This window comes from Populus nigra, chromosome 1 (assembly GCF_951802175.1).
Source record: "Populus nigra chromosome 1, ddPopNigr1.1, whole genome shotgun sequence".
Lineage (NCBI taxonomy): Eukaryota > Viridiplantae > Streptophyta > Magnoliopsida > Malpighiales > Salicaceae > Populus > Populus nigra.
This window is the reverse complement of record NC_084852.1, coordinates 42,672,014-42,698,923: the sequence shown is the minus strand read 5'-3', so window position 1 is coordinate 42,698,923 and position 26,910 is coordinate 42,672,014. Positions and strand designations below refer to the sequence as shown.

Genomic DNA, 26,910 nt, shown 5'->3' with positions numbered 1-26,910 from the left:
ACTTATGTTTTCTTGTTGAATTAGGTGTCTGAATCCGTGTGTGTTGGTTTGTTATGTATGGCGTTTGTTCAATGCCAAGAATAGGGTCAAACTCTCCTTTTAAGATCTCAAGTTAAACGCTTTCACCTCTGCTTGAAGGGCCATCGTATCACATGCTGAGCTTATATTTGTCGAGTGATTTAAATGCCAGGTGATACCACACAAAACCTTGTGTTATGTTAGGGTAACGCTTGTTATGTTTGGTATGAGATCAGGTCCAAAATCAAATGTACAAGTAGATAGTTTTGCAAGCCCAGAGACAAAATAAAGCGTAAAGTTTGGTGATCTCTATATAGCGCATACCTTTTCAATGAGAAGGCAAAAAATAATTTAATGTCAAACCAAGAAAATATATTCATACGAGAAATTTAAGTGCTGCGAAGCTTACATCACCATCCAAAAAAAAATGACATTCAAAGCTACTTGAAGTGCAAAGAAAGAAAGCGCTTCTTGCATTCTATTGAGAAGTCACCTTTTTGACTTCCCGACTCTCATTCTGTAATTGTCTCTCAATCTATTTAACTATTGATGTGGATGGAGGAGAGAGAGGATGAGCACTACTTTATAATTTGTCTCTTCACTCCTTTCATCCTCCAACCTTCGACCTTATTTGACCTGATATGACTGAAACCCTAATCAGATACTGAATCGCCAAGTTGAAAATCCCCAAAAGGAAAAAAAAAGACCTTTTCTGGACTGCATATTTTGTATAACTGCACAATTCTTACATTACAAACCCAGAAACTATGAAACCTCTCTCTTTCTGTAATTGAATTCCTTCTTTTTTCAGGCCAAAGTGTAGCTTGAAACAGAGACATCTGCAGCGGAGGCAGAGTGAACGTAGACAAACTCAAGACTTTTTCCCGCGGCTAAAGAGGTGATCCATGATGGAAAAGCATAAAAATTTCCGGATTTTGTCAGACCCCACAGAGGACCATAAAGCTTTGATATTGAAAGCTTGATATCCTTTAGTTCTTTAGCAGATTTGTTGGTCACAATAGTAGAATACCTGTAGTAAGTTTTTCCCTTGGCAATCCATGTTGCTGTCGTCTTTTGTACAATGGCAACAGGAGCAGAAGTTGAAGCTGAAAAACAAACTCCGTAGTTAGAGCTTTGCAACACTATTACAAAAGGACACACCCAATTATCCATTAATCAATCAGGTAATCATGTTCCATACAGATATATGCATTAACAGTTTTTCCCAAGTGGGATATTTCTGTTCCATAGAAGCGTGACTGTGAGAGAGCAAAATATACCTGGTGCTGGAGTTATTTTGGTTTGTGGTGCTGGTTTCTTTTCAATAGGAGCTGGAACCACCACTGTAAGATAGGCGAGCAATAATTATTACATTGAGTTACTCTACATTTACAAGAAAATGAAATCAATCGGCATATATCATATATATACCTGGAAGGAGCTGGTTATACCCTCCATGACCACCACTTAGCCTAGCCAATAAACCAAGAAGAGGGGCATTGTTGTAGGTAGCAGGTTCTGTTTGCTCATAATTGTCTCTTTCATCAGCAAAGTTGTCGTAGGCATCAGGACCACCAACAATGGCACCAGTGAGGAGATTGGGATCACTTCCTTTCCTACTAAACCACGTAGCATAACCTCCACGGCAGGTAACAAATGTCGGGTCAACCTTATAGGAAACAATTGAAGAACCCCTGTGGTGAACCTGTCGTGGATAGTTGTTTCCATAACCAACCATGTAACTTGTAGCTCTTGGGTTGTCTCCAAGAATGTAATCCACCTGCCAGATTTGAACACCGTTTCGTAAGCGCTGCTTCATATATATGCATACTTTAAATATCATTAAACTATTGAATTTCCTCTGATTACATTATACCTGAGATTTTGCGAAAGCTAGAAGCTGGGTTGGTGCCACATTGCCAGCAGCACAATTCAAGTTCCTTCCAGCAGAAGCAAGATAGTCAGAGTAGACAGTGGTCAAGAATGAAGCACTGGTCACAAACTGCATATTGTTCCATCTCTGGCGGAAAATTAGACCACCGGGAGTTTTCTGAACGTTGCGACTACCCTTTCCAAGGCATGAGCACATGAAGTACTCAGCCTTCTGTTGGTACTTCTCAAAGACTGGTGCATGGAGGCCAGCTTTGCCTTGCATCAAGAACTGTAGCACAGAAAATATACTTAGAAGTTCGGTAACAAGAATTTTGTTATTAAGCTTTTGTTAATGGGTAATCGACATTGAAGTCAGCTTAGGAGACAATTTTACCTTGGCAACAAGGGTTTGGACCCCAGCATACTTAACATCCCAACCAAATTCAGTCATACCCCACCCAGTTCCTCCCATAGAGTCACCATTGTTTCCAAGGTAGTTCAAGTAATACTGATTGTTTGTTGCTTGGTACATCCATGCAGCTGCCCATAGCAACTCATCCTGCACGTGCCAAAATTAAAAATTAAATAAAAAATCAAAATAATTCTAAGAAACGGGTAGAGAAATCAATTAATTTTTTATACTTACATTGTAGCCACTGACAGAGCGGTAATATTTTTGGGCCACTGTAATGCTGCTGTCGTATTTACCTCTGTACTTGTCTGCGAAATCAAATAGCTGAAATCCAAAAAAGAAAAAGAAAAACACGAAATTAAAAAAATCAGTGGTAGTTCGTGTAATTTAATAATTAAAACTGGTTACTGAAAATGCTGAAAGAAAATGGTATGATGCGTGTGGTTCTAGTTCTAAGCTCGGGGACTAGGAAACCACCGACAAAGCTATCACGTGACATTTCCAGCTCCGCTCTTAATGGATCGAACACGTGGACACGGTTAGAAGACTGTGATCGTAATGGACGGACAAGTATGCCACCAAGCCATACATCTTATTCGCATTTATTTAATTGAAGAGCATGCATATTACAATGTAATTGAGCAATTAAAATTATGGTATTTTCGGACCGACATGGAAGGCCACTACACTTCCTAAATTTAGTTAGGAAAAAAACAATAAGAAAATAGATTAGGGCGAAACTTGATTAACAAGGTAGAAAAAAAAATATTTTTTCTAAATTAATTGTGTTACCTCTAAATAAGTTTGTGTTTTTGCAATGATTAACAATGACCCACGTTTTTTCTATAGTCATTTTTTACAAGTCCTTGTTTGTACCAATGGTTAAGGGTTACGAGTAATATTAGAGTCTTGCAGACAAATTAACATTAACGGTTTTATGTTTTTTTTTTTAATGCTTTGGTCCTTCATCCGAGCCATCTCCACTTTCATTAATTGGAGAGTGAAAGAAGGACAAAATAACATGAAAGGGACCTTTTTTTTTGGGATTTTAAAATTTCATTTTTTTCCTTATAAAATTAATTTTTTAATGTTTTTTTTTCATTTTAATGTGTTTAGAAATAAATTTTAAAAATTAAAAAAATATTATTTTAATATATTCTAAATAAAAAAATATTTAAAAAAAACAGCAGAAAATTTAAACCTTCTCATCAGACTTATATTTATATCTTGACTCTGCTTAAGCCAAGTGGGCTATTACCAAAATTTTATTTTGAATGAAAAAGAATAAATGGGACTCCTAATTGATAATATGGCTGTGCTAACAAATAACTCCTTAATTATTATGATAATAAATGCGCGCACTAACTTTCGCTGCAAGGTTTGAAGTTTGAACGACGAGCCTGACAAAAAGCTAGGAAAAGTGATCGCCTATATTTACCACGCATAATTAATTTGTTTTTATTACAACTACGCATAATTAATGCTAATAATAATACGCATCCAAAACCGCTTCACTGAAATACGCTTGCCATAAAAACTTTACCTGGCGTGCATGAGTGAGTAGCTCATTGGCATAGGAAGGGTTAGAGCGGCGGAAAACGATGGAAGCGGCGGCCATTGCGGCGGCTGTTTCACCAGCGAGATCCGACCCGGGATTACTTGGGTCAATCTTGTAAGCCCTACGGTCAGTGGTCATATCCTCTGGTCTTTGCCAACAGTGGTGGTCAGTGTTGCCATCGCCAACCTAATCAAGAAAACAACAAAAATCGTTAACAGAAATAGTATTAAATTAATTATTGGTGGTGTCAGTTATTTAATTTGTGTTTTTGTTAACTTATTATGCTCTAATGGGTTATAAATCTCCGTCAAAGCAAGATATAATCTTCTTGAAAAGGACAAAATGAAAAAGGTTACACCAATAAAGAATTTAAAAATGAATAAAAAGATTAAACATGGAGCTCTTTTACGAAACTATGCTATCATACACTATAAAAAATGGGTTCTAGTTCAAATTGCAAATGAAGTCAATTTAATCAAATTCTAGAGCTTTTTTTTTTTTTGCCATTCAAGTGGGCTTGAAAAAGCGAGGTGCCAAGAGAATAATAATAATAAAATGAGGAAGTTGGAAAATGAGTAAAAGCTACCTCTCCATAGAGGACATCGGGCTGAGGGTGAGCTTTAATAAGGTAGTCAGTTCCCCACTTAACAGCATTCATGGCATGGCCAAGTTCACCACTCGAGCCCAATTGCTTCCCATATTCAATTATGCTCCATGACATCATTGTGATTGTGAACGCCATTGGCAAACCAAATTTCACATTGTCCCCTGCATCGTAGTACCCTCCTACCAGATCCACCTGCCCTTACAAAAACACAATTTTTAACCATCAAGACTTACTTGTAGATTTGTAAGATAACAAATAAAACCCAATTAGCAAATGTAGACAAAGATTGAAAGGAAAAAAAAAACATAAACCCAGTGGGGTTTTAAGCTTACCCCACTAGCCTTGCCGTCATTCAAACCAGAGTTAGATCTCCAAGTGACTCTCTGGTTATGGGGAAGGTAACCAGATCTTTGGGCTTCAAAGAAGAGAATACTCTTACTTAAAGCTTGACCATAGTTATGACCAGCAAGAGCAAAGGGCAAGCAAAGGAGCAGAAAGAAAGGAGCCATTGAAATGAGCCTCACAAACTTCTCCATGTTAACAGCTTGGTCGATGTATAAACAAAAACACAAAGAGGAACGGATCTCTTTTTTGCAGTAATTACAAAACGGGGATCTTTTCTTGCCACGAGTAGATAAAATGGCAATGGCAATGCCAAATGCTGGGAGTGATTTATCAGTTACAACTTCTGATAAACCACCAGAGACTCTTAAGAAAGAGAAAAGAGTAGAGAAGGGGAAAAGAGAGAGGAGGGAGTGGGAGGATATGAAGGTGCTAAAGCATGTATATATTGAGGAGGGAAAGGAAGGTACCAAGAGCCTAAGAATTGGCAGGGCTCAATTAATGAAATTTATTTTATTATTTGTTTGGTTTATTTTAAAAATTATTTCTCTTTGGGAAGGACACAAAAACAGTTGAGAAAAGAACAAAGTCATGTGGGTGTCCTTTAGGTCTTCACTGGAAGAGTCGGTGTGGATTAAATGTAGTTTTTGGAATTAAAATTTACCATTGCCCATGAAAGAGTTAAAGAAAACAGAGACAGAAAAGGTGAGGTTTTCTCTTGGCGTTGATTATTTAATTATATGTATTAAGGTTATATATATAAAAAAAGCATGGCAAGTTTAGCCCAAATAAAAAAAAATTGAGTCAAACTAAAAAAACCAAACCCAACTAATTTGAACCAGTTTTTATCGTTAAAAACCAAACCAAACTGAATTGAAACCGGTCAGTATGAACCAATTTTAGTTTTAAAAAAAATTCAGTTTAATTATTTTTTATATAAAAACCAAATTAAATCGAAAATGATCACCTGAGTTTAGGGCATGTCTGATGACTATTGTTTTTTTTCCCCAACCACATGAAAAAAATATGGTGTTTTTTTTATTTTATATTTTTTATCTGATCTCATATATAATTAATTGTTTTTTAAACTTGATTTTGTAAAAATAATTTGTTAAAGAACTGATTTTTATTTATTTTATATTTAAAAATCAAACACATATTTTTTAAAATTTATTATTTTTTTAAAAAATATATAACTACAAAATCTATTATAATTTAAACACATACTTGAAGTATGTTTGGCGTTGTTTTAACTATTATTTTATTTAAAAATAAATTAAGATATTATTTTATGATATCAATATATTAAAATAATTTTAAAATACAAAGAAATAATTAAAAATTAAAAATTAAAACATAAAAATAAAAAAGAATCTTGAGATACCTCACAGGTTAAGAATCAGGAAAGTGACTTGCAGTGCAGAGGAGGGGTCAAAAAAACATCAGGAAATTGTCCCTGGTATGTCCCCCGATATGAATTCTCTAAAATGCCCTTAACCATTTTGTTTAAAATATTGTGTTTCCTTCGCCTGGTTAACCATTTACATTTTACATGCGCCGACGAAGTATTTGGTAGCTTTAATATTTCACGTTATTCATAGAGTCAGTCTATTAATACAAGATGCAAACAAAAACAAATCATGTAATATCTCATGTCATCATATGGGATCTCTGTATTATATCTACAGAGCTTTTATTTACTGATCTATATATTCTATGTAAATGAGATATGAGACTAATAAATCTATTTAACAAATATTCATCCGTAATGGCCTTTGTTTTATCACTTGAAGCACGACGAAAATCTCGACTTCCTAATTTGACCCATAAAAGCTCTGTTTCTTCCTCCTTTTCCTTCCGGCTAATCCTTTTTTTTTTTTTAAATGCTAATAATAGTAATAATTGCAGTGCAGGGGAGTAAAAGAATGAAAGGCCACACGCGTACGGAACCTAGGAATATTCAGGGAAAACTTCAAATAAATCATCGATCTTCAATTCGATCCATGCAGTACAGGGCATTCCTAATTTATGTCCATGTAAGTGAACATTGATAGATTCACGTTGTTTTGAAGAAAAACTTGATGCTGTCCATTAAAATCTGTCACAATCTTAGATGGAAGGGTCCAATAGAGAAATGTCTTATATGATGGGGATGAAATTGATTAAATTCTTTATTTCAAGGTGAAATCCACGATAAAAAAAATTGTGGACTAAGATTAGATGTTGTAGAAAAATAATTGGGTTAATTGAAGAGGTCAGTCATGAACATTGCCATGCTTTCCTTTGAAATAAGATATTGAAAGTGTTTTTTTTTTAAAATAACATAATTTGAAATATTTTTTAAAATAGCATAATTTTAAAAAAATTGCTATTAACAATAATATTTTTTTTAAAAAAATGTTATTGATTTTAATATAAATCAATAAACCACGATTAAAAGAATTATAAATTTACTAGAATATTAATCTTGAGGAGTATAGATTAACTGGTCAGGTTTTATATTTACTTTCTACATGTCACTAGTTTGAGTCTCATAAACTTCAGGATCATTAGAAGTTTATATATTCATTAATTTTAGAACCCGTAAAATTAGTGGAGATGTATGCAAGCCAGTCCGGACACCTATAATAATAATTAAGAAAAAAGAGATTAATTTGGTACCTTCTTGCCTCATGTAAAGATATTCTTTGCTTTGGTATTTTACCTCGGAACCCACATGTTTTCTCTTAATAATTTCCACTTTCCATACAGGACCAGGAAATTATCAAGCTTAAAAAGCGAGGGTGGGCATCCTTTGTTTCAAAGCAAAAACCTGCAAATATTGGTTGGCACTCTGTCCACTTAAATCTTTAGCTATTTTATGTATTTTCTTTCACATTTTGTTTTCTAGTTGGCCAGAGGAAATTGATCGTAAACATGCTGAGCTGGTTGCTGCAAAAGTAGCATTGGAAAACCTTCACCGGCGGGATCAGTTACTGAAGATGGAGAAAGAAATGTTGAAGGTAAAAACCCGAAGCCTGTGCCTTGCACTTTTCCTTTTCAGTGGATCAGCTGTTGAGCTATTCCCCCCCTCTGTTTTTTGTCTTGGTGTCTTTTATTCACTTCATAATTCTGTTCAGATGGAGAACGTAAATCATAAGAAGAAGGTGGTGGAACTTGAGGGGGAGGTAAAGAAGCTGTCTGGCCAGCAAATTATCCAGCAGCGTATACACATCATCATGCAAGAATCAAGGCAAGATATATATTTTCTGTAATGTGTTCTGTTTACATTGAAAATATGCTAATTAAATTTACGAGGATTTTGACCTGCTAACTTGTGCATCATAACACGAGGAGATGGTGCATCGTCAGTAAATGGGCCACAGACCGTTCTACTTTAAGGAAGAAATGACTGTTTCAATTGAGAAAAAGGAAACATCCCATTAATTAGTTCTCTCGCAGGTCACAGCGCAGCACCGCTTTATTACAGTTTGATACTCGTGCCTGCCTGGAATAACATTCATGTTTCACACCTTCTCACCATCTAATCATTATGAAGTCCACGAATTTTCGGGTGAAGTAATTAATTTCATCATGGCTAGAGTGAGAGGAAAAGGTATATCAATTTTGAAAAAAAGAAACAAAATACAAAGACAATCATGTAACTTTCAGCCTTTATTTAAAGATCATATTTTCAATTTTCAATTATTTTAAAATTTTAATCTTGTAGAAAACATGACTTTTAAAATCTTCCATTAAATTTTCAGCTTGATACAAACTCATAATGCATTTTGAACTCTTCTCCAAATCTTTAATTAAAAACTAGAAAATCTCAGCGAAAAAACACAGCATACATATTACGCAAAGAATAATAATAATTTTTTTAAAATACCCCACCCACGTCAATAATGTTTGTTGTACTAGACACAAACATATCTCAATGCACTCCAGCTTCTAGCTTCGGACATCAAAAACTGGGTAGAAACCCTAAGTGTTGTATAGCGAAAGAAGAATTAGTTGAGACTTTAACCATCAATCAAGACACTATTTAATTACGTGATTTTATTGCCCAGACGAAACAGCCTGTTATCTAAAAATAATACGTTAGAATGCACCTTGGAGAGCAGAACTAAAACGTGACCAATAACCAAAAATTTAGCTGTGGCCACCTACCGGAAACGTGGTCTATTATAAGAGCAACAATTAATTTAGTGACTGTTTAGCCAGCAATGCAACTAGAGTTATATAAAATCTTCAATTTTTTTTATCTTTTTAACTTGCTGGTATCAGATATTAATTTTCAAAGATGAAAAAAATTATATTATTTAATATATTTGTAAATAAAAAACATATTTAAAAAAATAACAGTTATTATTATTGCAAATAACCCGTAAACTGTAATTATTATCCTGTGAGTATATTTGATGAGGCATAAAGGACATGAAAACGTGGGAATGCTCCTGCACTTACACATGTATCTTGCCTGACACAGTTTTGCAGAAGATTGACCTGTAACCACACCAACTAAGATTTGAAAACCCGACAACTTGGCTAACAACACTTACCCCTCATCTCTTTCTCTTTCTTTTTTCCTGGTGATTGAGAATTTATCAGTAATTATTTTTTAAAGTTTTTCTTAAATATCAAAATGATTTATTTTTTAAAATTTATTTTTAGCATTAATATATCAAAATAAATTTTTAATATAAAATTAATCGCACTATATCGCATGTAGGATTCCAAATGAATTTCTAAGGCAGTTAATTTTAGAAAGCTGAAAACCTAACCCCACTATAAAAACAACCTTTTTCTCACAACCCCTAATTGCTTCCTTCCTCCCCCACCGCAACCACCCCTCTCTGATAATGTAGGCAATTATTAATAATTATTTTTTAAAAAAAATATATTTTGTAGTGACTTTCATTTTATTTCTTTGTTGTTTTACTTGTTGGGAAATAAATTAGGAAGGTGACATAGATACTTGAGGTGATTAATGACTTATATCATTATTTATTAATAATTGACTAAAAAATAAATGCCTACCAATATTTTTTAGTACATTTTATATAAATATAAAAAATTGACCAAGACACCCTTTCCTGCTGCCATAAAATAAAAAACAAGGATAGGAGATGCGGTCAAAAAGAGCATCCCATTGTCAGAATGCTGTATTGCAACCGCAATCAACGGTCTCCGCCGAAAAAGAGAAAGAATCTTAATTTATTATTGCTCTTTACTCTTTTTTCTTTTTTTAATGAAAGTGAAATCTTTAATTCCGAGAGAAAAAACAAAGGGAACAGTTAAAACTTAACTTAGCATAAAGTCAAAGAAACAGGCCTCCGCAATTACCGGTTGGCTCCGGCTCTGTCACGGCCACGGCAGCACTGCCCAGTTCCCACACGCTTGTAGTAACCGGCTGTCGGTGGTCCCAAAATAGGACTTCTTCTCATGGTAATGGTAATAGGATGTTTGGTTGTAAGGTAGTAATTATTTTTTAAAATATTTTTTATTTTAAAAAAATTATTTTTAATATTAATATATTAAAATAATTTGAAAACATTAAAATAATATTAATTTTTTTAAAATGAAAATATGTCAAAGACACTTTAAAAATTAAAAAAAAAAAACAATCTTATTCTAAAAACTGCATAGCTGGTAATCATAGTTTTGAAATCCGAACCGGCCCGGCGAGTCAACCTGGGACCCGGTCGACCCGGGCCTGGGACCGGTCCAGGTCTAAGTAAAAACCCGGTGAGGAGTTGGCCCGGCGAAACCCGGTCAACCCGGCGGGTTGACCCGGAACCCGGGCGACCCGGGTAAACCCGGCTGAGACCCGACCTCTTTTTTAATATATATACATAAACATTAAACGACGTCGTTTTGGCTTTTAAAGGCCAAAACGACGAACAATCCAGAGAGAAAACCTAATTAAAGAAGAAGAACTTATCATTCCATTCAGTTAAGAATTTCCAACAGTTAAGAATTTCCATTAACAATTACTATAAATAAAAATATTCAACAGCCGTAAACACAAACTTACCATTCCATTAAGAATTTCCAACAATTACTTCCGAAATATCGAGCTATTCCAAAAACCCTAATGCTAAACAATACAATATATCAAAATTGGTAATAGAGATTAAATTACCTCTCAACAGCACCAACAGAATCACTTAAGCTATCATTTTCATTAAAGCTATCCTCTCCTTCGAACTGATAGATAGAAGAGCCAAAGAGTAATTGATGAGGGAGACCCATTAACCTAATAATCTATTAGGAGAAGAATACACAACAAAACCAAGAAAATTTAGGTTTTAAAAGCAACCCTAAGAAGAAGAGGAAATGAGGAAAGATTTTAGTAGATCTGTCAAAAATAGAAGAAGTAAAAAGTAGAAGATAAATAGAGCGAAGGAAATGAAGAGACATTTTATAAGTTCATAACAAAAAAACTTACCCGGTAGAGTGAAGAAGATGGGTTATATTATTGGTAGAGTGAAGAAGTAGGGTAACAAATTTACTGTAATAATTTTTTTTAGGTTGACTCGGGTTAACCCGGATCAACCTATTCGACCTGTAACCCAATCATTAAATCAGGTTAACTACTGGATCGGATTTCAGCCGGTAACTCTCCAAAAATCTTTCAGTACCCTAACTAGATCGTACCCGCCTGCAAAAAGTACTAATTCCTAGGAAATGGGTCCCATCTAGACGTGGAAGAGGACAGATCTTGCAAATCAAAGATGGCCGTGGTAGTTTTTACTTTTTAGGGCAAAAATGGTACAATAATGCAGCACGACTATAAAAGTGAAATGTGAATGCTACCATGGCCAAAGGTAACGTTTTTATAAAAGATTGTACTGATTATTAGAAAAAAATAGCTAGGAATCGAAAGTCTTCCTTGCTTTCATGAGTGGAAACCAACTGTTTATTGAGACCATGGCAGATTTCGCCCCAAAATAATGCGCCATGTTCTGGCTTTTTGTGGGGTTGAGTCTCCTAGTTTAGAAATCCTGACGCATGCATTCCCACTTAGCTTCAATTTCATAGTTTGAGACTTAATTAGTTAGTGGTGAGCCTTTTTTATTTTTTCAATCCAGTCAATGAATCAAAGCTCAGATGAACAAAGCCATATCTCTGTACGTATTCTACAATTTGTTTTTAATTATTAAAAAAAAACAAGTGTACGCTAGCTTGAATCAGCTTCGGCATAGTTTTTTTTCTTACAAGTCGATCCAGTTGTGTTGCCACTTGTGGATTTTCTTCTAATCTGAAGATTTATTAGTTATCACGCCAAGTATTGTTTGCTTGTCAAGTTATCAGGACTTGTTAATCAGAACTGACTGCCAGGGACATCACACCATGGAGCACCGACAATAGAGAGAGGCAATAAGAGTACAGCTCATGCAGTGAGGGGTAACAGAAGCATTTGTATGGATTGAGGATTATTGGCAACATGGGGATATTAATTTGTGCTTCATATCTTTTGGCTACGGTCACTTTCTTGCACCTCAACAAGGCCCGACAATCTGGCTGAAAAATATCTTGAAAGAAGATGCTAATCCTTAGCGGTAAGATAAGCAGGGCCTTTTTTTTTTTTTGGTGTTTTAAAATTTTTGATTTTATTTTATTTTAAATTAATTATTTTTTTTATGTTTTTACATCATTTTAATATACTGATATTAAAAATAATTAATTTTTTTTTATTTTACTTTAAATTAATAATTTTTTGATTTTTTAAGATCATTTTAATATGCTGATATTAAAAGTATTTTTTAAAAAAATTTGATTTGATTTTACTTTAAATTAATAATTTTTTTATATTTTCAGATCATTTTAATGTGATGATATTAAAAATATTTTTTAAAAAATAAAAAAATATATTATATTTTTTTAAAAAATATATTTTAAAAAATAATCGTTATCACACTCTTAAATACCTTTTAAATGTGAAACGAATACAGTAAAATAGCCTACTATTTTTTTGAAAGAAAAATTTAATACCAACATGACAGCCCAGTGAATTAGCAGCCGGGGATTGTGATCTAATCAGGAATCACATATACATGTTGATTTGGCTAGAAGTTTTGAACTACTAGCTAGGATTTCATTCGGCAATTTGTAGAGCGTCCCCGTCAAGATGTCAAGATCCAATTTAATTAGCGCGTCTCCAAAAAACTTAAAAAGCCAATTAACTTGATTACAATAATAATAAAAAAAGAGTAAAATTCATTAAGAATATTTTTTTAATGGAGACCTAGTTTATATGAAATAATATTATAATTGATTAATGCTTTTAGTATTGCATTTTGTTCGGCTACAAGGGAAAGATCCGTATATGAGAATTTTTGAATGGAAGAAAACATGAACTAAAATAGAAAGGATTTACATATTCATTAATTTGATATCTTTATGGATGAAATAAGAACAATTTTTTTAAAAAAATTTACGTAAATTGATCTAGACACTCAAATTATATATATATATAAAAAAATTTACTTTGCATCCTGTATCTACTCTTCCCAGAGGATCATAAATCCTCACGTCACTAGCTGGAAGGACCCTTCCCATACCCCAATATTCATTGTTTCAAAAGGTAAAGTTAATGTTTCCATTGAACTTTTTTCCATTTTTCTTTTAACTTCTTGTTCACAGGATCGCGCTGAAGGATAGAAACCAAAGGCATTTGGTTCTTTGAGACAATCCCTTTACATCCAATGGGTTATTCCAAAAAAGAAAGGTTTTTAATTTGGGTGCATCACTTTGCTTCGTTTGAGGTTGCTCCATTGAAGACTCGTGCGTTTACATCAATATATAGAGACGCGCATGGAGAAAGAATGGAAGATTTTTAGATGGTACTAGATAGGGTTCCATCCTATGTGTCGCGGGCCAACTATTTACAAAAATAACGCTTCCAAACAATATGTACTAACTATTTTTTTTAATAATATTTATATTAACTAAAAGATTAAATCGCCCCTTGTCAGCTTATTTATTTTTAAAAAAAATTGAAAAGATGAAAAAGTTATGCATGTTTAACCATTTTTGTTTTTAAAAATAATATAATTAATGTTTATATTTAGCTTTTTAAAAAATATAATTACACTGTGTAATTGTCTCCATAGTGACTATTAAACCATAAAAAAAGATCATTAAAAAGGTAAAATCATAATTACGATATTATGGTGAATAGTGAATCCAATCAACCATGGATCTTAATTTTTTTTTTAATTCCAGGTCATATATATACTTTATTTATTTATATTTTAAATTACAAATAACAGGGATTTTTTACCTAAAAAAACGTGGCGAACCTGATGTCGATCGTAGATAAGATATAGAGGTTTAATTACTTTTTTTTCCCATGAAGCGTGAAAACGAGGAGACGTTTGTAGAGAAAAAAACAAAAGACGTTTTATCCTGTTAAATAGATCTCTGTTGACATCACTAATTCAATCCAACCTGGGGTTCCTTTCGGAGTGCACAAACTGTTTTTCATCCCCGTTACCAGCTAGAAAAACCATGAGCATGCTAATAAAAGATATTTCCTGCTTTTGAGACATGAAGGCCTCATCCTCATGGCGATAATAATGGCGACTTCGCCATGAACAACCATAGGTTCCCTACTCGTCTAATCCGCATGCAACCGGAGGGGGGGGACTCCGTTACCTTTAACACTGCAGTTAACAGCATCAAGAGCAAAAGGTAGTCGCACGCTTGACGCTGGTGAACCTTCGGGTCCACATTTACACGTGCATATGAACCCCTCGCAGAGACATATGGGCCTATATATGTTGATCTCTTATGATACGTGCATGTCTTCTCTGTTGAGAATGACAGAAGGTGAAAGCTTTTATGGTGGAAGAGCTAAGGGTCCACTTCTATCACCCTCCTCAGTTCCGAGCCAACTAAAAATATCTCGTTAAACCTATAGTCCACATCATGTGTAATTAAAATAATCTGATAAAAAAAATTATAAAGTTTTTTTTTTAAAATTTGAGTCATTAGATCTTAAACACCCAATTTAAAAAAAAAACTGTGAAAACAATTCTCAATTAATCAAATATTAAAAAAATTAAAAAAAATGCAATTATACAAAATAGAAATTAAAAAGATAATGATCAAAATTAAAATACAAAATCAATTTTATATTTAATTAAAGTGTGAAACTAAAAAAAACAATATAGCAAAAGGACAAACAAATTAAAAGAAATAAGGCTTAAAATTGACATGAAAAATAAAAACAATGTCGTAATTAAAGAGTGAAAATAAAAAGAATAATAACTTTTAGAAAAGGACCAAGAAAAAAATTAAAAATCAAAACAATGAGAACCAAATTGAATAAATAATACAATCTATTTGAATTAAAGGATGAAATTGAAAACCAATAAAAACTTTATAAATGAGCCAAGGTAAAAAAAATATTAGAAATCCAAAGAATAAGGACCAAATTAAAAAATATAATATGTCGTAAATTGAAATTCAAGGATGAAATTAAAAACAAATAAAATTTCTACAAAAAAATCAAGAGTAAAAATTAGAAACCAGAAGAATAGAGACTGAAGTTGAAATACCAACAACTAAAAGGGTCAAGCTATAATTTTCGGGGGAAGAGAGAGAGAAGAAAGGGAAAAAAATAAAAGGCCCGCCGATGACAAATCAGATATCCGTCGAATACACACATCACACCAATAGGAAGAGCACACAACAATGATTTCAAAAACATGATGAAAGGGTAGTTTTAAAGGCTAGAAGGTGCTGCTTGTGCCACCCAAAAGGCTCAAACGCCTACCATACGCCTCCGAGTTTTGCACATGTGCACGTCCATTTTTTCTTAGCTAACTACAAAAACTATCCTTGATCTAACTTTCTAATTACAAAAAACACCATTGTGAAAAAATAAAAACACTCTTTGGCCTAAGCCTTAAATTTCATAATTTAAAAGGTAATTTCATTGTTTTTCTCTGTATTTTAATTTTTTTTTATTTTTTTATATTTCATCAAATATCAAATATTTGTCTCTCAACTTAAATTATAATAACGAAAAAACCATTATGAAAATAGCATTTGAAGCCAAGTTTAAATTTCTTGCTTCCAAGGATATCATGGTCATTTCATTGTGCAAGTAAGAGGAGAAAATATTTACTTTTCTCCGATCGATTTGAAAATAACAAATGAATCATGTGAAAAGACTTTAATATTCTTGAACACTTCTCAATGAACAATGCTAATGGGTATGTTTTATTTATGTTTTTTTTTTATCAATTAGATTTCATATTTTTTTATTATTTATGTTTTATTATCTAGGTCAGTTTTAGCTATATTTAAATAGTTTGTATGTTATTTTTAGAACTATTTATTAAGGTTATTATTATTGACATTCAAAATTTATTGAATCAAAATTTTTTCTATAGTTTGGTTGTAACTTCAGGGGTTGAGAAACTTTATTTTCTTTTTCTACAATTTAGCGATGTAATTTTTAAGTTGCGACAACCCCCGACTCTCTATCTTTTACTATAAAAAGCATCAACTGGTGTTAGAACTTGTTGAGTTATTCGATGGAAAAAGATAATGACAACATCATCCCACCCTAGGATGCAAATCAAGGAGTGAAGGTTACATGGGGCATTACCAAGTCTACGAATCAATGGTGAGAAAATTATAATGCTAATTTTACCATAAAAATTATTTTTATAAAATCACTTTTCGAAATATTTCGTATTGGAGATAGGTGAAATTCTTAAATTAATTAACATGCTCATCTATCAAATGATGTTTTTGTGAAAATAATTTCGGATGCGGAATAATTAGCATTATTAATTACCAATAACCACCGGAAGAAGTCCCCCCTTCCTCCTCAAAACTACATTAATAATAGCAAAGAGTCACTACTTGTGCAACTACAAGCCTGTCCTCTCATTAAGAAACCTATTAAGAAGATCATGTTCCAATTAATTAACAACTTAAGAGTAAATTACTGAAAGTTAAGCTCTTGATGAAATCCGACAACATGCTTTAATCTCTGGGTCCTTCTTTCTTCGTTGTGACATTTGAAATCCTTTTACCCCTTATTAACATTACACAGCAGCAGACACAATCATAGCATTCATTATTGTTTCCGTGTGCACATTTTCTTTTGGTAAGAATAAAGAATAAAAATCCTAGTACCCCAATAAAAAAAATAGTTTTTTTTTTTTTACAAAAATAAAAAATAACATAGTGATTAGGGAATATACCCCAAACTAGCATGGTTGAAAACTTATTTGCGTCGTTTTCATGGTCCTTTGTGGTCTCCTTATTGCGTGAATATTCAAAATATTATATACACCATTTATGGACCCACCCAACACATGCATGGAGATTCCTCATGACCTCGTATGAGTTTGATTTGGTACTTTAATTTTATACGCATGCAGTCTTTAATCAAGTTCAAAGATCCCAACTTCTTATAGTTTGTAAGTAAAAAGATGTGATATTGGAGAAGAGAACCATCCAAAGAGACTAGGTGCCACCTCTCTATATGGTTTTTTTTGCTAATTAAAAACTTTTTTAAAAAAAATTAATTTCTAGGTTTCCATTTCAAAGCTTGAATCAAAGATTACCGGGAAAAATCTCTAAATATGCCACCAATCTTGATTGAGAAAAAAACTTTAATGCCAGAGAACTAACTCAATACACTGTTTTATGTTGAAATGTTGCCGAATCCGTATTAATGTGCTGTAAGCAATTGATTTATTAGTTTTTAATACCAACTTAAATAATAATTGAGTTCTTGTCTTGAATCGATTTATTTAAGGTGAGGTCTTGGTTAATGATTTTGCTAACGATGTTAATTGAATTATATAACTAAGTGACACGTGTTATTTGACCTCATTGGTCCCGTTATTTATTTTTTCTTCACGGTCTTTATTATATATAGTATTTATTAAAATTGCAAGGAAAAAAAAAACTATGAGAGGTTTTTTCGAAAGCATTTGATTTTTTTTATAACTTCAATAAATGTTGTCTACAATAAATAAATAAATAAAAACTAACCAGAGGTCAAAGGGCACATTTCTCTGATTACTTTCAAATTAGCACAATAAACTTAAAAATATATTATATTAAATTCTTTTAGTAAAATATCATATATAATTTGACTTTATTGTCTTTTTAAAGCACGACATTAAGTAAATGAATCCGGTCATGCTACTTATGAGCCCGAATCATTCAATAGACAACTTAGATATAGATAAATAGATGAGTTATATTTATATATTTTGAAATTACTTGAATATTATATTATTTTATATTCATTTTGCATGTATATATGTTTTTTTTTTCATTTCTAGGGCAACTTGTGATTGTGAAATGTGAGAATATGTTGAGTTTAATTAAAATTTGTTGATTGCGGTTATTGTAGTTTTTTGCAAGTTTTTTTAAGAGTGATAAAATTTTGGGTATAGTTTCTATATAGAGAAAATTCTGTCCAAATTTTGATAAATTTATAAATATTTTAAGTTTTTAAAATCATAAAGTAAATAAAACTTTATATTAACGAAAATTATAATTTTATAATCTTTTTTCAAACTTAAAACATAAAAATGATCCAAAATCTTATAGTAGCCGAAATAATCTGATCATTTTACTCACAGTTTAATTATTTTATCAAATATCCAATCACTTTTTAAAATGATCCACAATTTAAAAACATAGTATTTTATTAATTTTACGGTTATGAACATAATATCAGTTGTCACAATTATAAATTAAATATTATGTATTTAAAGTGGGACATTATTGAAATGTGATATTTATATTTTTAAACTATCCTATTTGACTGACGTATATTGTTTTTATCACATACTATTTCAGCATTTTGGGGGCTGAGGTCATGGAGCCCCACAATGAGCGCAGCGTCCCAAATTTCTTGTTTTTGGGACTCTTTGAAGTGCGTATGTTTGAGACTGGGGACTGAAGGTAGACTGCGAAAGATTTTTACTCAAAAATATGATATGATATATTGTACTTGTTATCTTCGCTATTTTAAAATTTTAGAAATAAAATAAAAGGTGAGTTGTACATTGAGAATGAAATTTGGATTGACCGTATTTGTATAGAGTTTTAATAAAATTTTAATTTTTTTGAATTATTTTAAAGTATTAATACCTAATTTTTTTTAAAATAAAAAAATATATTAATACATTTTTTTAAAAAAATACTTTAAAAAAAAAACCAATATTACAATTACAAAGACTTCTGTATCCTACACTAAAATCTGAGCTTCTATCGGTCCCCATTAATGGTGTGTTTGTTTTAGTTTTTGAGGTTGAGATTGAGGTTGGGTACAACTCATTTATGCACAAAACTCAATCACAAAAACTATTTTTTTTTGTTTTTTTATCTTTTTTGATGGATCCCACACACAAAACTCCACCTCCACCTCAAATACAATCACCCTCTCAGTGTAATCAATTTTTGGGTCCGAATATTTATCTGATCATGTGCAGGTTAGCCGGATTGCATGCAATTTTGGTCTTTTCCAACTGTCTATGAAAGAATATCTTCAATTTTAAAATGGCAGCTTGTAGGTTTACTTCAAGATCATCTGATCTGATTGTCAATGAAATGTACTTATTGCTAAATTTGGTCGCAATGATCATAGAATGGAATGCCTTCGGTCGAGTTGATGGGCTTCTGTGATTCTGGGTTAACTACTAAGTGTTCCTTTTAAGTGCTAACAAACAACATACATTATTGAGATTGGTCGCAGTCCATCATTTGAAGGGAAATCCATTTTTGATGCAATTTTCTTTAAAATTATCTAAAAAATCCTTTTATCATAATAAAAAGTAATTATTTTCACTCAAAGCGGATCTCAGCCGTCAATTTTCCACCGTCACTTCCGTTGACTTGCGGGGCCCAAGCCCACGATCTTTAATCGCAATCAACGGTGATTTCCTGGCCCTATAAATCAGGGGAAACAGGACACGTAAGAGGATGGACTAACTCATGTGAGTGCACGTGCCAATCTGACAAATCTGCCTGTTGGGACCCACAACGAGCTGGTCCTCCTCAGACCTCACATGGAGGGCGACTGCACGTGCTTCGTATAGGTGGTCTAATAAAACATTGACACGTAAGTACACGGCCCAGTTGATCCTAGCTCTGCTGTCCTAGCTGTGTACATGAAAAATAGGACAATTATTTTGCTTTCTTGTAAAAAATAAAACACGGATGATTTTAATAAATATTGTTGATGGCGAGTTTGAATAAAAATGACAAGGTAGGGCGATAGAAGAGACGGGAGAACATGATATGAAAAACAATGCGTTTTGTCCTCCAAAAGTAATGCAGACAGATTGTATTTAAAAATCTGATTGTGGTTATTTTATAAAATATTTATTATTAAAATAATATATTTTATTTTTTAAAATTTATTTTTGATATTAACGCATTAAAATGATTAGAAATACAAAAAAAATATTAATTTGAAGCAAAGAAAAAAATAAAAAATTTCTAAATTTATCAAACACATTTTTTAAATACAAAAACAAACAAAATCATATACTGGTGCAGTGAAAAATTCTGCTTCAAATTACTGTTGTCTAGGGATGATATTGTTAATGCTAGAAAAACCTAAAAGAATCAGGGATGCACTGTAATATAAGACACAAAATGTTTCATGTTGATTGTAACAATGTATTTACTGTTTTGCTCTTCTTTATAAGAAACAAAGGGAAAACACACCTACAATTTCGATCGCCGGAAGAGTCCTCTTTCTTCCATTGTTGGATCACGTCTATGTTTGGATATGTGATGCGGCTGGATGTTGTCTTCATTATGGATGGTGGAGATTGGAAACACACTCACTGGAAAGGTGTTGCTCATGTTGAATAGTAGCTCACCAAGTTTCAAGTTAGCTCAATTTTATTCTAATCTAGGAAGATTTAACCATTGTATCATTCTCAGTTTGAGATATATTATACAAGACAATGTTTATATTCTAACCATTGGGTGCAAAAATGAAATCTAAGGAGGATGACTTATTACTTTTTGAATCCATTGCTAGTTTTGACAAAATTTAGAAAATTTGGTTAAATACATGTTTTGATGAAATTAGAATTATGTAAGTGTTAGGGTTTATAGAAGATGTAGTGGTAAAATAAGTTCTTGTATTGCTATGAATGAATTATGTATTCTTTGTATGAGGAGAAAAATGATTATGGTGTAAGAATAGAAAGGAACATTATTATATGAGCATGTTGAATGAATAAAAGGCTAACTTGTTGGTTGTGTCGATGTGAATGAGGTGGAACCATGAAGAAATTGAAATGGAAAAAATTTAGAAAATAAAACATATTTAAGGTTAGCCATAAGTATGTCTTTGGAAAATTGATTAGTTAAGAAAAATTACCATAAACACAATACCATTAAAATTTTTCTCTCTCAAATGAAATTATTTTCATTAATTATGTAAAGTCAAAGAAAAATATTACGGATTTGTTAACTAAAGGTTTGCCAAAAGAGTTTGTGTGTAATTCATCGAGAAAAATAGGCTTAAAACCTTTAAATAATAAAAGAATGTAATGATGATAAGCATACCTAGTTAATTGGATCTCAATATTTAGATTCAAATGAAAAACTAACTCATAAAACATTCTTAGCAGCACTTGAAAATTATTATTTTCTATTTATTCTTATGATAAAACAAGTGCTAGTTGTAATGTGATAAAGAGTGAGTAGTGCTCTTAATGATTTTCATATCTTAATATACGAAATGGAGTATAACAGAATACTTTTTATGAAAGATCACCTATATGCGTGGGAAATATGGTAATTTCTTTAAAAATTTTGATAAAGGCTGAATTCTTTAAAACTCTCATAAATCCAAGAACTGTTCAGGGCCAAAATGAACACAACAATGAGAACCAAATAAAATCTCTAGGTAGAGAACTATATGAGTACTATAATCTTGGTTTGCATAAAAGGTTGAATAGTTCAAGACATTGCGTTTGCTATTTAGTTGAGTAAATCCGATAGTATTTCACTAAGGAAGGCTCGAAGCCAAAAGCTACCTATCATGTTATAGTGCTATATCAAATTAGTATATCTTAATAAATCTTTGAGTCATTTTAAAATTGATGAGACAATTTCCATTTATATCAGGGATTGTTGGAGATTTGCTTAAAGAACATGGTTAATGAGAACATTTGATGCCAAATTAAAAGTGAGATTCACTCACTTTTAGAGTTAAAAACTTTGTTGGATTTTAATCTCCAACATATGCTCTTTAATATAGAATATTAACATGATTTATACATATGCTCTTTAATATAGAATCTTAACATGATTTACAAATTACAGATGAATGAAAAATTAATCTCAAAGAACCCTAGTTTAACATGTTTTGGTGAAACCTAAAACCTTTTAAAAAACTTTATCCCATATTGTAAATAAACAAAACTTTTCTAGTTTTTATATAATGAATAGTTGAAGAGTTAAGATTGGGCCTAAAAACACCCAAGTTTTTAGAAGAGAAAGGATATAAGCAAAGTAAGTTTTAGACGTAAAGCCATATATATGTGTTGGCCCAGCTTATGCTCAGGATAGGGTTTTAGGCTCTATTTGAGTTCATTGTAAAATAATTTTCTAAACCATAAAAAATTATTTTTTAGCAACTTAAATTTGGATTTAGATTTAGTCCATGAAGAATTATTTCTTCCAATCGAACCCACTATTTTGTCCAACCCATGAAAGGAAAATTTTGATAAGTTCTTTCAATATTTTTTCATCAAAACCTTAGTAGGTTTATTCAACTAAAAAGATAGGTTCTATTATGGACTTATGGTGATTAATTAAAAGTTAATAATATTGAAATTAATGTTGGGTAATATAAAAATTAATTCTTTAACTGTTTAACTTTCAAAATCAACTACAAAAAATAAAGTGAAGGGAGAGTTCAAGATTATACTTTTCCTAATTTTACATATCCTGTCTTATCTCAATTTTAATGTTTTCGTCCTCATTTCTTAAGTTTTTATATACCTTTTAAATCTAGAGTTTAAATTTATTTTGTTGAAAGATTATTAAATTTATTTACTTTGATTTTATTTAGAAATACATCTAAACTAAGATGATATTGTTATATTTTAAAAGGCTTATTACAAATAACGTTTGCACCAATTTTTTTTTTTATATATATATATATGATTTTGTTATAATAAACTAAACAATCAGACGTGTAACTTTCTTGAAGTTTGTGTGTCCACTGGGGAAAAGAAAATGAAGAGGTTGCCAAAGAACAAATCAGGAAACAAAAATTAATGAAAAGAAACTGTATGAACTAAGAATTTTCCCCTGTAAAACGTTTGCGTCAACCTAGGCAGCTAATCTTTCCACCCATCCTTACTCAACCGTCGCGAAGCAAGGCCTTTAGATGAAAGGCTTGGAGTAACAGGTAGCGAGGGCGCCTCAGGTGCCTCCTCATCATCCCAATCATCACCCCAATTATTATCCCATCCATCATTAGTTTTGGACTCTGTTTTCCCCCCACCTGACACCGGCAGCTCCATCTCTAGCCTCTGATATCGAGGGTTATTGTAGGAAAGGTGCTTCCTTCGGAAGCTGATGCACATCCAACCTGATGCCAGGATCAGCAGTGCAGCAAAGGATAAAACAGCAATGGTGGAGGTTCGTGACATGGAGTTTATTATATCAGCAGACTCGTGGGACTTGTGAAGCTCCTTGCCCAAATAGTGGGCAATCGTATCCTTTATATCAAGCTTGCACTGACCTTTACCAGCCGTCAAAACAATCAGGTTTTCACTTCCTCCACCAGTGATGGAAACCTTCACCTGAACAGCAGCGTCAACCAAAAGACAGTAGATAAATTCAAAATAATTTCAACGGGGAGATTATCAGATATTTTTCATATCTAGGAAACAAGGCAGAAATGCAGATCGTATTCAAAGCACAGAAATTGTTAGATTACCTATTTGACTGAAAATTATCAAATATTACATGAAAAATCTTTGTGCAGGAAACGTGGACCATTACCAAATTAGCAAGGCATGCTCAAAGCATAGAAACCCTTAATTTTAGTTGGTTGGTCACAGAAGCATTCACACGCCTTTAGAAGGCAGGTCTTCCATGCTGGATAAATTACAATAACGAAGCAACACATTGTTCATGCAGATCAAAAACTTCATTCTCAACTCAGTTGTTTTCAAGTCTTACATGACATCGCAACAAGACTGAATACCTAATGAATACCTATGGATTGAAGGGTTGAATATACTTGTAAACGAATAATCAGAGTTTATGTTGGGAGAGGATCCCCTTGGCATCGCATTCCCTGTTCTATCAACAATCAATGAGGTTGCCACTTCAGTTCCAGTTTTACCAACATGAATAGACGCCCCCCTTCTATCAAGTTACAATGGAGCTGTGAGCTACATTAGCTTTTAATAATTTCTACCTCATCACCTTTCATTATTTAGATTCTTATCATCATATTTCCTCATTTAGATTCTTACAGAAGAGATCAATCCCTCCAAGATTGATATCTAGAAAAGCAAGATAGTCTTAATCTACGACAGTTCTGTAGAAAATGAACCAGCAGACAACAAAAAATCATGATACGAAAAGGAAAAATAATCCTTAGTATTAGTTCAGCTTCAAAAGTGCGGCAGAAATTCATGCTCCTCCGTAATCTTTTCAATAACTACTTGGTATCAGTCATAAATACCTTTTTGTCATCTTTTTCTTGGAGTTGAATCTTTGTTTTCTCCAGGTGAACAAAATCTGGAGCAGAAATTATAACATTAAGCGGGCCTTTCCCCTTGTTCTGAATCAACAGTGAAAGATCTGGAGATTCTGGAAATAGAACAGAAGTCAATCCAGATATTTCAACACCAACAAGCAATAAACAAAACGTTCTTCAGTCTCATGACAGAAGGTTGTCCAAAATGATAATTCCCATACTGCACATCGAAATTCTACTAAAAGCAGCTCTCCGTTTTCTATCTTCATTATGTCCAAAATGATAATTCCCATACTGCATATAGAAATTTTACTAGAAGCATAACAACAAGTTCTACCAAGACTCGTATCGTCTAGACATTCCAAGGGTTATTTAATTTAGTTGATTTAAGTTGTTATGAAAACCCTCATTCTGGTGAAAAACTGAAAAAAGGATTGGCACAGATAAAATTTACTTCAGGAGTCCAATTTTTTCGGAATCAAGAACATGCAAAATTTACAACCTTCATCCTCAAATCACACTAGAAGATTTCAAGAGGATTCCCTCAAACATTCTCACAAATTTGGCTGCAAAACAATTGAACAAACTCTTCATAGACAAGAGTAGCTAACAATGAGATTTCAAACAAGGATCACAAAATTCATTAACAGAAAAGGGCCAATTAATGAAGTCAACTTCAATACTTCATACACATATAAAAGCAGGCATCAGAAAGGTTGTCTGTGAACACCAAAAAGTGTAGCATTATCGAAACCAAGATGAAACATGTCAGTACCAATCAGACGAAATGCATACCATTTCCCGGGACTCTTAAACAAGCAACCAACTTGTTTTCCTCGTCCGTGCACTTATTGGATGGATCGCATTCTTCAACATGAGGACCCTCCTTCCTTGATTGAGTATCCCTTTCATCGTTCTTCTCTTCAGGGAAATCCTTGGATTCTTCCCCACCACTCAAATCCTTCTTTTTATTATGATCACCCTCCTTTGCTTGAAATTCCTCACTTGAATTACCCTTATCCTCTTTCGCATTTTCATTATCTTTGGACCCAGATTGGCTATCCATCTTAATATTATTCAAATCATCAGCTTTATCATCCTTAGATTTATCAACTTGACCTCCCTTTCCCTTTCCTTTATCATCCTCAGTTGAATTGGATTTTAAATTTGACCCTCCTGCTTCTTTTGAAGCATTAGTAGTAGCATCCGATTTCGGATCTAAACCAGTGCCTGCACTTTCCTAGTTCAACCAAATCCATAATCAATTAATCTAAATCACTGACATAATTAACAATAGATACCCGTCAAAAGTCCAGTTTAATTCTTTTTTAAGTTACCTTCGAATCAGCAAGAGAGCAAACAACAACTGCAAGTAGTACTAGAATCAGACCCAGAAACCGAACTTGATTTGTTTTCATGTTTTGAGATAATCCCAGTTTGCTACACTATAAATTGACACTGTTCACAGAGTTCGGGCAAAAAAAAAAAAAGTTCCCGATTTTTACATCAGCGTCTTTAAGAAAAAAGAACAATAAAAGCAAAGAGTTTAATCAAGGATGGAGTATTTACTAACCTATGATTTGACAGTTGTTTGCATCTATTTGGTAAGATTTTTCTGCTTGAATCTTTCACGGAACAAACTCCGATTCTCATGGAGCTGAGCTCCCAAGCAAAGAAGAGTTCCGTTTGTTTTGTAGGGGTTAGCAGTTGAAATAGATACGAGGTACTAGGCGGTTGAACTTATATTTCTTGGTTTCTTCAGTTTGACAGTTGACTCTTTCACTTCCCTCTATTGTTTTGGACGTAGATGCAACACACACCGTTTTGTGCCCCCGGGAGTTGGGAGCCGCAGACCGTTTTTATGATTTATATTTCACTTTGATGACCGTAAGAATATCTTATCTTCGAGTTAGTTTTCATACCAATCAAAATGAATTTACTCTCGGATAATCTCTATAATGCATTCATATTTTTTTAGATAATGGTTTCAGTATTTAAAATAATTTTTTTAAAAAAAAACCAATCTCCTCAATCACCGTATCAATCTCTTGAGATTGGTATGTAACTCTTTGAACCATACCGTTAAATTCAACTTAGAATTCTAGAGAAGCTGCTAGAAATCAAGATTTTTGGCATAATTGTCAAAATTCCTTTATATTTTTATCCAAAAAATCAATTAAAATATTTTTGTATCTTTAAGACTCCATTATATATATTAACTCGAAATCTAATTCTCACTTAATTAGTACCATTAATCCATTTGATTTTTTTTTATTAAGAATTTATTTTGAAGTCTTTTAAATTTAACAGCATCTCATCGTTTTGAATAGAAATTATTACGGTATTATATTTCTAAATTACATTATATGCAAAATTATATA

The 26,910-nt window shown here is 32.6% G+C and overlaps 2 protein-coding genes and 1 long non-coding RNA gene across 3 annotated transcripts; 1 reads left to right on the top strand and 2 right to left on the bottom strand.

Annotated features, from left to right (window-relative positions):
* Positions 1 to 368: 368 nt before the first annotated feature.
* On the bottom strand, positions 369 to 5,242 carry LOC133678839 (endoglucanase 6-like). The gene is made up of 9 exons (XM_062101357.1): positions 4,800 to 5,242; positions 4,447 to 4,659; positions 3,846 to 4,046; positions 2,537 to 2,626; positions 2,285 to 2,449; positions 1,895 to 2,179; positions 1,450 to 1,798; positions 1,299 to 1,361; positions 369 to 1,124 (listed from the first exon to the last, which is right to left on the bottom strand). The coding sequence occupies exons 1-9, from the start codon at positions 5,001 to 5,003 to the stop codon at positions 826 to 828; spliced, it is 1,869 nt and encodes a 622-aa protein (XP_061957341.1). The 5' UTR covers positions 5,004 to 5,242; the 3' UTR covers positions 369 to 825.
* A 2,386-nt stretch (positions 5,243 to 7,628) lies between these two features.
* LOC133690798 (uncharacterized) lies at positions 7,629 to 8,493 on the top strand. The gene is made up of 2 exons (XR_009841502.1): positions 7,629 to 7,811; positions 7,929 to 8,493. It is a non-coding gene; the product is annotated as an uncharacterized LOC133690798 (long non-coding RNA).
* A 14,520-nt stretch (positions 8,494 to 23,013) lies between these two features.
* On the bottom strand, positions 23,014 to 26,348 carry LOC133693628 (uncharacterized). Its single transcript, XM_062114875.1, has 5 exons — positions 26,103 to 26,348; positions 25,867 to 25,987; positions 25,325 to 25,769; positions 24,515 to 24,642; positions 23,014 to 23,621 (listed from the first exon to the last, which is right to left on the bottom strand). Exons 2-5 carry the CDS (start codon positions 25,945 to 25,947, stop codon positions 23,154 to 23,156), a joined length of 1,122 nt encoding a protein of 373 aa, XP_061970859.1. The 5' UTR covers positions 25,948 to 25,987; positions 26,103 to 26,348; the 3' UTR covers positions 23,014 to 23,153.
* Positions 26,349 to 26,910: the final 562 nt, after the last annotated feature.

Bases quoted from the DNA above. Each gene is read 5' to 3' on its own strand.
- LOC133678839 (XM_062101357.1), bottom strand. From the start codon at position 5,003: ATGGAGAAGTTTGTGAGGCTCATTTCAATGGCTCCTTTCTTTCTGCTC. The intron at 4,047-4,446 runs GTAGCTTTTACT...TTTCTTGATTAG, and splicing joins CCGATGTCCTCTATGGAGAG to GTTGGCGATGGCAACACTGA. The intron at 2,627-3,845 runs GTAAAGTTTTTA...TTTGGATTTCAG, and splicing joins TACTCACTCATGCACGCCAG to CTATTTGATTTCGCAGACAA.
- LOC133693628 (XM_062114875.1), bottom strand. From the start codon at position 25,947: ATGAAAACAAATCAAGTTCGGTTTCTGGGTCTGATTCTAGTACTACTT. The intron at 25,770-25,866 runs GTAACTTAAAAA...TGGTTGAACTAG, and splicing joins GCTCTCTTGCTGATTCGAAG to GAAAGTGCAGGCACTGGTTT. The intron at 23,622-24,514 runs GTATTTATGACT...GCTGCTGTTCAG, and splicing joins AAGAAAAAGATGACAAAAAG to GTGAAGGTTTCCATCACTGG.